This window comes from Strix aluco, chromosome 3 (genome assembly GCF_031877795.1).
Source record: "Strix aluco isolate bStrAlu1 chromosome 3, bStrAlu1.hap1, whole genome shotgun sequence".
NCBI lineage: Eukaryota > Metazoa > Chordata > Aves > Strigiformes > Strigidae > Strix > Strix aluco.
Genome location: NC_133933.1, coordinates 63,682,702 through 63,696,930, shown reverse-complemented (window position 1 = coordinate 63,696,930; position 14,229 = coordinate 63,682,702). Strand labels below are relative to the sequence as shown.

The 14,229-nt window shown below is 36.0% G+C and overlaps 1 protein-coding gene across 5 annotated transcripts in view; it reads right to left on the bottom strand.

The window, feature by feature from the left end:
- Positions 1 to 1,424: 1,424 nt before the first annotated feature.
- Positions 1,425 to 14,229, bottom strand: part of ZDHHC14 (zDHHC palmitoyltransferase 14) — a 115,152-nt gene continuing 102,347 nt past the window's right edge. For 3 of the 5 annotated variants that reach the window (XM_074818841.1, XM_074818837.1, XM_074818838.1), the window contains 2 exons: positions 13,510 to 13,612; positions 1,425 to 4,523 (listed from right to left, as the gene is read on the bottom strand). In XM_074818841.1, coding sequence (XP_074674942.1) covers positions 4,122 to 4,523; positions 13,510 to 13,612 — 505 coding nt within the window. In that variant the 3' untranslated portion in view covers positions 1,425 to 4,121. The remainder of the gene's footprint in view (positions 4,524 to 13,509; positions 13,613 to 14,229) is intronic. The other 2 variants (XM_074818839.1, XM_074818840.1) reach the window with 1 other exon arrangement.

Sequence of the window (14,229 nt, the reverse complement as noted above, 5' to 3'; positions counted from 1 at the left end):
AACTGATTTTTAAAACAAAGAATCAGGCTGGCCCACGGCCGAACACACCATGTTCATCTTCAGTGTACCACTGCTCAATAAGAAGGGAAAAATCAACAAATACATGACGACAGTTCCCACATATAATTTAAACCAGAAAAGAACAAAAGTAAGGAATGTATCCCTCTATAACATTGCTGAGTTGTTCTTCAAGCCATAGTGGATTTGGGAACTAAAAGACAAACAGAAGTTCAATTTTGTTAGTTCTGCAGAGATGCTCCTTCATTTAATATTTTGAACATTAGGCAATAATATACTTACCATGAATATTATACTCACTGTATAGATTTAAACAAATACAAAATCTGCAATATCACAAGTTGGTCATCTGCCTTGTAACACATGCTGCTAACCCATAGGTCTTTGGGTTTGAGATTAGTTTGCTTCTTCTAAGATCATTCACTAGTATCAACTGCAAAACAGCTAATCTTCCACCTATAAGATTATTTTTAATGAGTGTATTAACTACTTAATGCAGAAATACATCTACCTGTATCATCAGTTAATGTGAACAGATGAAAAGTTGATAAAGGATGCACTATAATACAAAAATACAATAATTTTGACATTTATTATATTATTGTTTAACTGATATGAATATAGAACTCCCTTTTAAAACAGAAATGCCTTTGAGAAATCACAAGAATAAAGAGCCTTTAAAAATATTTTATGAAGCACTGTATTTTGTTCTACACAGCATATTATATAGACACCTAGAAGGAAAAAATGTTATTTAAAAAACCAAAGCAGAATAAATATTTATCAGATAAACTAACCAGTTTTTACACATTCAAAGATTTTAGACGTTTAAGAAAAAATTACTTTTCTGAAAATATTAACTTTCGCTTCAGTTCTAAATTTATAAATCAGACTAACATGGAAAGAGCTATTTAATACTAGTATACTAATTGCCAAAGGAAAAAAAACATAGAAAAAACCCTGTGCAGTATTCACTGGGATTATCATTTTGGATCCCTCGTGTGCATGCTTTGTAATCATAGCTCAAAGTAAAATAAAAAAAAAAAAAAATCAAATCTGCAGAGTAAGTGATCCATAGTTACTTTGCTGACTCATTTCAGATGCACATGCAAGTTCCAATGAAGTGAACGCCCACTGAAGACAGCTGTGATGAAGGTGAGGGGAACAGACCAAAAACAGTTAGAGGCACCTCTTCGATCAACCTGCTGCTAAATCACTGCCTGCTGTCAAAGACTGCAATTACCACAGCATGTGGGTTAATAGACTTAGTTCCGAAATCTTCCAGCAGATGTCCTCGCAAGGCAGTCGTGTCAGGGAGGTTAGAGATGTCACCATTTAAAAAAGGCTGAGATGGGAAGGAAAATAGACTTAAAACAGGGGTGATATAAATATATAGATACACAAACTCAAAGTATTTAATTTATTCTCACATGCCAAACTTAAAAACATAGACAGCATGTCAAAAAAATAAGGTTGTCATCTTAAAAACAAGTCATCTGAACAACTACAATAACTATCACATTTGTTTGAAGTAGCATGTTTCCAATTTGTTACATAATTCCTACACCTCACTTATAAACAACACAGAAGGTTCAAAAAATGATGGTGAAAAGCATGAGCACAAGGAACAGCACAGAGACTCTAATCCTGTCCTTCTCCCTTGAGTTTCATATTAAAACTGACACTAATTTTATTGTGCACACAGAGCTTTCTAGTAGTAGTAGCTTTCTGCACTACTCCCTAGTGGCAATGACATACAAATGTTGTCACGAAGTTGGTATTCTTGGAAGCATAAAATCCCTCAGGCATTTCAGGGAGACTTAAAAAGAACAATTTCCTTAAAATAGTAATCCTCATCATTACTGCTTCAAGTGGAAAGTTTTGGTACCACATTAAAAGTATTTGACCTCCCCTTCCACATAATGAGTAATGCATCCACAGTTAACTACCCACAGACACCTATGAGATAATGATTCAGTCAAGTACTGGTCTATAAACTCCAAGCTGGGATTCTTTACCCAGGTCTATGAGACCAGTATCTCCAGCCCTCAATCCATTACCTACTGTAATGCTGTTGTTCATGGCTTCATACGTGAGAAGCCACATCAGGGAAAGAGGAAATCAAGATGATGAGCATCACTGACTCTTCTTCAGGAGCAGACACAGAAATAAATGCTGCTACTTGGGGCTTATTGGGACATGTCAGTCACTACAGTTTGGATGCCGGAGAGAACTCAAGACTGTCCCCAGCTTCAGGAAAATTCTGGAAGGGTGGCTCCAATAGCTGGGACAGACTTATCTGCCAGAGGTTCTTTGGTGGACCCATTATGGTAGTTACAGACAGAAAGTGTTGCTATGTTCTACACGCGGAATTAGGTCAAAAGTAGCATCATCAATTATAGAAACAGATTGCTTATGAAATCTTAGAGGAGTAGGGTTTTTGTCAGTATCTTGTCTGATGCTTCAATAGTATGGGTGACTGATTTCCTGCAGACTGATTGTCCTCAATTTCAACAATGCAAGTAAAAACAGAAAGATTTTTATCTTGGTGTCACTGAATGACCACAGTGAACAATACAGAACTGTTCCATTTCCTAACTAGTGAACACTTTCATGCCACAGAAGCATCAGATAAAGTACATTCTGCACTTAGTTTGTCCTGAGAAAAGAATAATCCAGGTTCCACATCCTGAAAAGCATGTTAAATACAGTATTAAAGCTATTAAACTTTCTCAACTTAACTAAGGTTCTCTTCAGCCATCATGAAAAATAATTATAAAAAACTCTTTAACCTTTTTGTTGTGTTTTACTTAAACAAAAAAGAAAAGCACAGAAGAATTCTATAAAATCAAGATTTCCATTTAAAATATTAAAGGACAAATACAAATGAAGAATGATGGCTGGGGGCAGCTACAGCCTATTGTTAACCAGGTAAGATTACTTTACTAAGCTGTCTGTCTTCGTCTTGATTCTTAAGCCCCTCACCCTTTAGCCATATGATAAGCAATACAGATTTACAGTCCAAGCAGAAGCTAACTCCACTGTTCCCAAATAAAGATTTCTTATGGGAACAAATACACATCTTGGACAAAACCATAAAAGATGCTGAAGCAAACTTGACTGTATCCAGCTCTTCCTCCATAGCTCTGGTTTCATTATGTAAACATATTCCAGTCAAATCTTTACAAACCATGTCAACAAGTCATGATTTCCCCCTCACTCCCCACGAAAACTGTGCAAGGATAACTGTACACATGTCCAAGAAATAGAGGATGTCATTTTATTGGAGGTCCACAGGTAATTGTATCACATTAGGGAGTGGAAGAATCTCATGGTATGGCACAACACAACACCTCACTCCAAACACTTAAAGGTTAAATGATATGCAACATGATCAAATCAGTAATTCTCCATCTTCTAGGCACCACTGATTAATTTAAAATAAACTTTAATAAATTGAAAAAATAATATAGTCCATTAATTTGTTTGTTGCACTGTCTTTAAATGAAACAGCACTTTGAAAGTCACAAATAAAAAAGCAGCACTTTCTCTTAATACCAACACCACTGTAACACATACTGTAGCGTGGCATGCAAATCCATATCTGCAGTCTTTTTTTTTTTTTGTATTAACAAATGGAATGGTAATTTTCTATCTCAAATATTAGTAGCATAACATGTAAGTGCAGATCATTCTGGCCACAAGTGTGGTAAGCCTTAACAAGTGTGTATTACAAGAGCATAGAACACAGAGCATGACACTTACATCCAAAAATCTCTCTCTTTTGTACTGTACATGGTGTTTGTTACAGGCTGACTTCCAACTTGCTGTACCCAGGCTTCAGGAAATAAGATTATTGACCATTTCTGGTTTTGTTTAAAAATAAAATGCAGTCACCATCAAAGCACAACCATTAACAACCTGGTCAAAAAATGCCATGGCTCCATTGAAAAAAAACCTTGTCTTTTTAGTAGACTCCATTACGCGATAAAGTTTCCATTATAGGCATGTTACGAAGTCTTACAGTGGTACTGCAGTGTCACTCCTGTTAAGTAGAGATTTGTATAGACACCAAGAAACGGTGCAGTGTTCAAAAAAGCTGTTCAAACTGAGCTAAGCTTCACAAGACCACGCACTGAGTCTTCATGCAATGAATCCTGGCTGGCTAGACTCAGGACGTGCATTGTATGGCTGTGTGTAATAGGACTTCCACTTGGCAGCATCCCAGGGGGTGACGGAGCTTCTTCAGGAGTGAGAAACTGATGACCTTCGTGCTCCTCTTTTAATGGTATCATGTCTGTCAAACCTGTATCTGATGTGAGATTTGGCATAGAAGATGGTGGTGTTGGTTGCCCTAGAGTTAGAGTTGCACAAGGCCCACTGATAGAAGTCTTTCCTGGTAAAGGCAGCTCTTCACTAGTTATGCTTGGCTCACTCTGTAGTAGGGGGGTGGCAGCGGCCTGCAAAACGAATTTAGTGCTCTGAATGCACTGATCTTGGTCACACTGTAGAATGGAAGGGTGTCAAAATCATATAAGGCAAACAAAACAGAGAAAAAAGGGAGAATATGGACAAAAAGGTATGGAAAAGAATGGGGTGTGAAGAGAAAAAAAGAAAGCCATTAGTATCATTCCACGGTTAGCCACCCAAAAATCCCATTGCATGCTGCCCAAGGAAAAAAAAAAAGCATGCATAACTGAGCCAGTGCTTTGGATTACTATCAAAGTAAATTATGATTCATTCACAGTGCTCATGTAAGGGTTTTGGTAACTTTTAAAATAGTATTTTGTGAGCACTGTAATTCAAATGCTTTGCTTATTCTTGTTCAAAGTCATTTGGAAAGCCTAGCTGCACAGTCCGTGTGTAACTAACTGCATCAGACACCTCAAAACCTCCCTGATTCCAGGTGAGGTGAATCACTTCCACACTACTCATTTTACCCTAGAATAGCTAGCAGTTCAGAGAGAGGCCCATAGGCAAAATCCAAGCATATTTCCAAGTTCAAAAACACTAGGCAAGACTTGGTCTTTTTATAATTGGTTTTCACATGTAGGAATTAAGGTGCTACAGAAGTTTTCCAGAGCAAGAATTCCTTTGATGCAGGTAGTTTTATAAAGATACAGCTGGCAATACAGCCTCTATGAGCAAAAATTCCACCCCCACCCCCCCATTTTAATACATTATATATACACTTTAAGGAATATACTACACTCTACTCAATACTCTAGAGGATGTATAGAAATTAGGCAGCAGTGCAGATGCAATAACTTGATATGAGCTTTCATTATTTTTAGGTTGTTTCTTGATTAACTTAATCTTGACAATGTGAAGAATCAAGGTGCAAACCACAAGTTTTCTGGCAAGCACTTGCACAATAACAAGCCAAATTCAGCATTATATAAATCCAATGAGTATTACCAGGAATGCTTTTGGCTCTATATCATTCCTATGAACTGTTTATACAAAATTATCATTCATTCCTTGAGATGACAAGACAGGTAGGTGTTTCAGTAATGTCCAGCTAGCTAAGCAGGTAGTACACCTACTGCCAAATTAAGCTTCTTTAACACAAACTGGCATGATTTTTGAGAGCTTCTAAGAACAATACATATTTAATTCATAGCCTGATTAGTTATAACATCTGCAGATTTTTCAAAATCCTGTTAGATTCATTTGCCACACTACAGTTCTGCTGTGCAAGAGAAACACTACAGACAAATGAATACAACTATAAATCCAATGCAGCAAAGAAAATTTGGAAGCAAACAAGCAGAATAAAAAAAACATATCCAGAGGTAAGACGTGCCTATTCACTGCTACTATTTCAAGGATTCTGTTAAAGCAATATGTTCTGCTTTACGACAGATTTCTTCTATCTGTATCAAATTACTGAAAGATGTTACAAAATCCAACATCTGTTGAAGATATTCCCGATCATAACTATTTCTACTAATATTACAGCAATTCCCTAAAATGCCCATTCTAGTTTAATAAGACATTGTGATACACTCTATGCAAGACTTCTGCTTCCTTTACTGTATGATCACTATGAATACTTCCTCTGATATTTTCAGGTCCTCCAATTGCACCACTGAATAGCTTAATGATGGATGCACATGCATTACACTCAGAAAGTGTGCAAGCAGACTACTTGGTCACAGTAGACAGGTAGTATTTTAAACGTGTCTAAGTGGTTTAAGACTCCCAAGACCAACTACTTTTTGACAGGCAGATCCTTACTCAGTTACTTATTTTCCAACACACATGCTTTCACAAAGATAAATGCACTGACTTCCTGTTACATAAATTGAGCTCATATAAGCTGCAAGTAATTTTTTTCTCCCCACAAAATGATGAACAGTGCCAGCCAAACAATTGAAGTGGTCCCATATCATTTCAGAGGGATTACCCACAGGCTTAAAGCCAAAACCTTGCGTAAGTACCTTACTAAGAAGAAAACCGTCAGCATCTTTTAAAGTCAAGCTTTCAATTAGTAATTCAGTGTGAATAACTCATTCTTGATTAACATACTGTTATTCACGCCTGCTTATTTCAATTAAACTATAGCCCTTCAACCAACCTTACTATGCAGACCTTAAAAATCTGTTAACTGAATTTTCAAACTTCAAAAAGACCAACAAAATCCATCTTCTCTGAAGAGCAGTAGCCAAACAGCATGTTAAATAACAAAGGAATGCCTACAACCACTGGGGTACATTGAAAACAAATAATGGTAGCAGCTGACTTACTGCTTTAGTGAAGGTTCAGCACTGATCTTCAAAAGAAAATCATTAATGTGTTCCAGGCAATACGAGTACACAGTTTTAAATTAGCTGAAGGTAATTTACTTGAACTCATTGTATCATCTGAATTCATTTTCCTCTTACCCAACTCTAGTGCATTTCAACTGAATCAATACCGAAAAGATAAGTAGCCTCATAAAGCTCCATTAAGCAGTTATAAAACTTTTTCAGGTGCTGTATATCTCTTCTTCATTTTCCATTCTAAAGCCTCTCCTCTTATTCACATACATTTCAGGCTTGCTTTTTTTTTTTTTTTTTTGTTCTATTTAACAGTGACCAACATGAAATACTCTAGGAAAACACAGGCTGCAAACAGCTTTCAAAAGTGAACCAGAGCAGGGTTTATATTAGGAAAGGTGGATGTGTTCAGTGAAGTTCTCAAAGCCATCTGATAAAACCAACACATAATATAAAGATAGACTATTCTTGGGTCTAAACAGCCAACACAAAACTAAACAAGGAACTCAGATTTGTTTACAGGGCTGGCATGGTGGTTTTTTTCTAGTGCCAAAAGTCTTAACAGCTATTAATCACATGAATTTTTCAATGCCAGCATTTCAAATGAAATAAAAAAGCCTATGATTGTAACAAAAAAGACAAGCACTGAAATCTAAAGAGTTAAAAAATCTACTGTAGAAATTATTCTACCAGTATCTTCTTACTTCAGATCTACTGACTTTATTTTCCACTTAGAATTTCCACTGTTTCAGAGGAACAGCAGATTCTGAAGGTAAGACAAGTTTAATAAGTTCTACAAATACAGAAGTTCAATTATATATGTGCATAGAGATTTTCAGCCATCTCTGTATTTATTTTCACATCAAAAGGCACAAATTAAAGCAAATTAGACAAAGCCTAAAATTCTGTGTTTATTTGACAAATAATAAATACAAACAGCTAAGGAAACAATATTTTTCAATTTTCTTCCTGAGGAAAATCTGATTTTTTTTTCTAAGCTACACAAAACATACATGTTAACATAGTTGTTGTACATGGCAATATATTTTACACATTTCTAATGTCAAAGCCAGAAATTATTTACTTTGAATTTTAAATTAAATTTGTTAAAAATTTTCTAAACACTAGTAACATTAAAGAATTGTTACAGTTCTCAAGATGGAGAAAAACAGGTTGAATTACCTCAGCATCTCTAAATAAAGTACCAACAACAAAAAGTTTGGAGGAGACTGACAGCACTGAATGACAATGCTATGAAGGAACAGAAAGTATGCAAAAATACCACACTAAATGGATACAATAGATTGGTAAAGAGTGGAGGGATGAAGCTGTGCAACTGTTCCCAACAGCTGTAGGATTTCACAGTCAAAATCATGGTATTGCAGATACTGTGCAACAACTGAGCCGCAAAGCCCACCAAGTCAATGGCTCCACTAGCAAGTAATACAGTGCTTACGAGTAGGTCTATGAAGAGAAACACCTCTGAAGCCAAAGGGGAAACTATACCTGTTCCAGGGATTTTACTTCAGACTAGCTACTGTTTGTTCTTATGGACTGAATGTCCGTGAATGGTTAGAGCATGCTGGGTGCGTTCCGGAAGCACATCTTCTGAAAGAAATCTAGTTCATGTGCTCCAATACTGCTCTGTGATGTGAACAAAAATGCAGTAAATAGGCACAATCAAAAAAATTGCTTCCAAAACACACCTCAACACAAAGCAAAATGCTGAAGTCCATTTACAGCATGTGCCCTTAATCCATTTTAACTGTGAAGTAAAATGCTTTAATGAAAAACCTCTATCAACCTTGACTGTAGTAATGTTGACTTGGTAGGAGCCCTAAATTCCATTTTGGGCAATGCTAAATTGTATGACATTAAATATACAAGGAAACACACTCGTAAAACTTCCAGCAATGTGGGGCTCGTATCCTTGCTGATCTTTCTACTGTCATGATAGAAATACTTACTCCTAATAAAAAGAATATGAAAAGCAAAGGAAAAAGTACACTAGGATGGTCAGAGTTAACGTTCCCTGGATCAGCTGGACTGCTATTTCCAGATCAATGCTACAAATACTGAAGTGAACGTTTGTGAGAGGACTTTCCTGTATATCTCACTGGTAATGAATGTTGCGCATGCACTATTATGGTTCCTACAATTTTCAGTGGTATGTGCAAGTAAGAAAACAAACGCTAACTACAGAATTTTCATGCAGGAAAGGAAAGGAGAACTGGAAAGAAGGCAATTTGGCACACAAAGAACTACCTAAGCACTGGAGATGCCTAGGAATGCAGGAGTACAAGCAAATTTCTTAAAAATAAAGAAATAAACCTGTTGTGACACAGAGGCAGATAGAAGTAAAATCTATCACTTTATAAGGCATTAGAGAATTCCTAGAGACATGATAATAAAAGTAAACCAAACTAATTCCTCTAAAAAAAAGTGCATGGAGTGAGATAGGTTCCGTGTTTCTTCATAATGGATTACCAAAGAATAAAATACCCTGTATCAAAATCCAAGAAATAACTCAGGCCTTCAAGAGAAGGCTAAGTACTACAGACTTGCAGATCCACGTAATGGTAGCTGATGGATTTATGGTGAAAGAAAGAAAATAGAGAAAATGCTGATTTCGTAATGGATGAGATACTGTGTTTCATGTGAAAAAAATTTCTTAAGAATGAGAAGAGATACTTGGGCAATCAACCTAATGAAGAGCTTGTAAAAATAACCAGCAATAAAATGCAACAGGGAAATACAGATCTACAAATCATGAGCTCCAAGTGACCATGCTTGTCACATGGATAAAGATATTAAGAAGCTGTCTAATGAATTTAGCAGATTGATTTCAAATTATGTCGGAAGAGATTAAAAACACTGGAAATGTGCCAGGAAAAAAATAATTATACATGCTTCCAAGTCTTCAAAAAAGTAAATATAACTTCAGCTCTTCGTAAAATAAGGAGAGAACAGGAAAACAGGCTCTTTTATAAAGATCTAGGAAAAAAAAATCATAGTATGGGTCTATGAAGCACTGATTACAGCAACAACCTTGACTTTCTGAGATTGTGACAAACTGAGTCACTAGCACAAGTAGGGTAGCTCCTATATGAAATATTCGAAGTCTCAAGGGCAAAATTACCACAAAAGCTGTTAAATACAAAAATGGTGCCCCACAAATGGTATCCTGAATAAGAGATAATGTATTGCACTGAAAACGAGTGTCTGGCAAGTTTAAACTTGCCTGATATTTATTTTGAGCTTAAATACAAAAATGATATGCTAAAAGATATATTAAAATAAATGAAAGCAGAATACAATACTAAACAACCCAGAGAGATTTAAAGAACAATGAGAGGCTAGTTGGGTGAGGCACAAGAATTCTATTTAGAAAGACACAAGTCACTGAGTAAAAGATTCAAGGGAAGGGAAGAGAAGGAAAGAGAGAAGGGAAGGAATAAGAGAAGACAAGTGTGAGAGAAGATGCTCATTACAATCTTCCTTTAATATCAATGGGCAGGAGAGACATTTTAGCACACTTACATGGATTAAGTAGTATAACAGCTAGACATTAAGATTCAATACAGATAAAATGATGTAATGTATTCTGGAATAAAATCCAAGGAAACACACCATAAAGGTGTACTGGAACACACTTCAGATTTCTAGTAAGTTATTTCTTGTACTCAAAAGCATTAAAACTTGCTGAAATAGTATAATTATCTCTGATGATGTATAAATGGCTAAATCTCTGCCATTTAAAAAGTATTTATGGAATAAGACTATGATCTACACATGCTCTTAAGTCAAGGAATTTCACTTTGCCTGTCCTTACCTGAAACTGTAGTAATACAAGTTGCAGTACCAAATACATCCCCTTCAAACTTGCCAGTTCTTTGTGGTTCACCTGGCTCAGCTCCAAGAAAGTGTTTTTCATTTTATGCCTCTGCCTTTTTCCCAAGGTACGCAACCTTCCAGAAGGGAAGACTGAACCATATTCCATTTTTTGCCTAACCTTTGTCGGTGAGGACATGAGGTAAAAAGGAAACCTTGTCTTCCACAAAGACCTTCCCTCTACTGTTATGCTTCCACTTAGCATCTTGGGCTTGAGCTAGTCTGTTATTTAAACCATCTATCACCAAAGGAAATTTTGATGTTTGCATCTGAACTTCTAGCAAGAGGGATTCTAGAGAATCTTGCAAAGATTCCTCCTCAAAAAAAGAACCAAAACCAACCAAACAAAAAAACCCCAAAACCCAACGAAAAAAATCAAACAAGGGGATGCTGCATGCCTCACTTTACTTCTGCCATAAAGTGTACTCCACTGCCTTTCACTCAACCACCTTCTGCGGTCCTTTCCAGTGGAGAACAAGTGAATGGCTGGTGTTCCCAGTGCTCCTGTTCCCAAACTTCTTCAGAAGAATCTAAGGTTGTGTACTAGGAAGAAAGCTCAGAGAAACAGATACTGTAAAGCCTGGAAAAGCACTAGGGGTCACACTTCATGGGAAAAAGGTTAAATAGAATAATGACGCTTTACTTGATTATTTCTGTCTAAATTTAAATCAGAACAGGAAGTCTGGTAACTGAAAAGAACAGCTTGAAACAACTAAGCTAGCAGTAGGGTGAATTAATTTTGTTAGAAAAAAAGAAAATCTGCTATGTGGATGAGATTGAGATCTTAATTGTGAAATAGGGAAATCAGTTTTGTTGTTTCCTGCTTTATGAGATAAGACAGACGGGAACCTGAAAGTAGGCACAGAGTCTACTAAGAAGAGCAAAAACGCTGACCTTAGAACAAAGAAAAAGGGAAATGTGAAACAAGAACAAATTGGAAGCAAAGTTATGTCCCACTGCATTGTTGCCAGCAGGAAATGAATTTATAACTTCTTATGCTTCAAACAACTCAGGAAAGAATGCAAGATTTTAAATGAGGAAGAGAAAAATAGTGCTAGAGAGACTGGGAAACTAAGCAGGTCTTTGACAGTTTGCAACAAAACTCAAGGAAGAAATTTTAACGCTGATAGCCAGCTGCCACTAGAAGCCAATTGGTCTTGGATACAGACCAGGAATAATACCCTGAGAAAAATGGTATCACAGTCAAAGCTATTCCTCCATACCAAACAGGACATATTACATTTTTCAAGCTTCTTCTGAGAGATCATTTTCAGGAATGAAAGCTGCACATTTCCAAGTGACTCTGGCAACTGCTAAAGAACCCAAGCCTTTTCCAGCTCAAGTAGTGTGATGTTCTAGGATATAAGATGTTCAAATCCTTGAAGAATTTGTGTAATTATAAACTGTAAAATCATAACAGCTATCTGTTTGACTTAAAGTAATACCATAACAGATTTCTCCATTTCTAGAGACAAATTTAGTCCATTTTATATCAAACTGGCACAATATTTTCTCATTAATAACTAGTAATAATGATAGTGTCTTCTTTCAATGCAAGTATAATTCTTATAATGTTAAGATATTTTAATGCCAGGGACTTACTGTGGGTTAATGATCGTCACATAAGAAGCCTTGACAGATTCAGAAAGTTTGGGTAATCCTTGAAAGACCTCAGGCTGTTTCTAAGGTTTGCTTTCTCTTCCCCCTTTTTTTTTTTTTTTTTTTTTTTAGAATCCCCTCTTCTCTTTTCAAAGGTACATCTTTTTTGAGTAAAATTTGCATGGAGCATTGCCTTGTTCTGCACAACCGCACCTCACAGAAGACTCAGAATTAATACTGTGTCTCTAACACATTTTCTCATAAAGGAGACTAACAAATCTTCTATTTAATCCTCAAAATAGGAAGTAAAACACCTTAGAAACTACAACAAAATTTTTACACCAGTTTATCAGTGACACTAAAACTAATTTGTCTGGGAAGAGTGAGTCTTTTCTTCTTTTATTCAAAAGAAAGGCTGAATTATATCAGAAGGCCTTGTGGCCACCTCTTTTTTGGCAGAGGGAGGGTGTCCGTAACTCATGGCTTCTTTGACAAAGTCTTAGAACCCATATAATATTAAGATATGTGTATAACAATTCAGAAATAGGCACATATGTAAGATGCTTGCCTTTGGAAAAAGATCTCTTTCCAGTTATTCTTTTCTTCTTGGCACTGAAAAATCCTATCTTCCACTATGATAGCCAATGCTACCAGCAAAAAAACAAAGTAAAACCTACTGGCACGGTTTCAAAGATGTTTTTGTTGTAACAATCCAGTTGCCATTTTTTGTTCATTGGAAGTTCAGTGTCCTCCTGCTCTTTCTTCAACATACTTCTCCCCTAGAAACTTCTCTTTGTTCATCTTTGCTTTTTAAAACACATTAGTCTATGTAAAACCGGAGCGTACAAGCAAAGAAGGAAATAGAGTATGAAGAAAGTGCCATACAAAATAACAGTTAGCTGGAAAATGATGAACCAGAGCAAGTCCATGGTACTTGAATATTCCGGTTCAAACAGCAGGTGTCAACAGTACAAGTCAAAATGCCAGTATATTCAATAACTGAACAGTGTAGAAAAGCCTCTCTTTTTTTAGAATCCATGAGCAATAACTATTACAATGTGTGAAACATACATTAAAAAGAGCCTTGAGTTTTTTTTTTTCTTTACTGTTAATAAACATGTCATTCCACCCAGAGTGTCAGCTGTATCCAGTTAGTTATTACTTGATTAGTTCACATGAAAGTGGAGAAGGAAAACATTCACAGGAATCTTGATGAACAACACTATGGGATGATTCCTACCATGTTGCTCTGAGATTGTGTGGCCCCGTACATAGTAATGCCATTTGATGGTCCTGCTAATTGCGGTGTATCTGGCTGTATAAATCCTCTTCTATCAATTAAGCTACAGAATAATCAAAATAAAGAAAAAGTATTAGAGATATTTCTGATCAGTAACTACCTCCTCTCGATAAAAAGAAAGTGAAAAATTTTCTGTCCTACAACAGACCATAATACTTTGCCAGTACCTTCAAATGTTCCCTTTTATTCAACTGATGTATAAGACTTCATTTCTACTCATCAGCAAGGTAGTTGTTTCCTTGTAATACTATCTGCCACATAATCACATATACTGCTACATTTCTGGATTTTTATCACAGACAAAAGCTTTTGAAGCTTACCAGCAGATACCACAAAACCTAAGAACTTTAAACCATGGGTGTGAAAACAAATTATAAAGGTCACTAGTGCACACAGAATCAGTATCTATTTTGAAGCTTCATTTGTTATCAGTTTCCACACCTCTAAATTAAAGCTACTTAATCACAAAATTTAGAAAGAGGAACTTTTGCTCAGACAACTTACTTGCCAGGTGTTTCATGACAGCCGCTTAAGGCTGTTTATAGTGCTCAACTATTACCAAAATGATGCACTCATAAAATTTATTTCCATCTAAGAAAATGTTTTGTGGATAAATTAATAAAAATAGGTAAAAAAATCTATATAAGATTATAAAGAAAA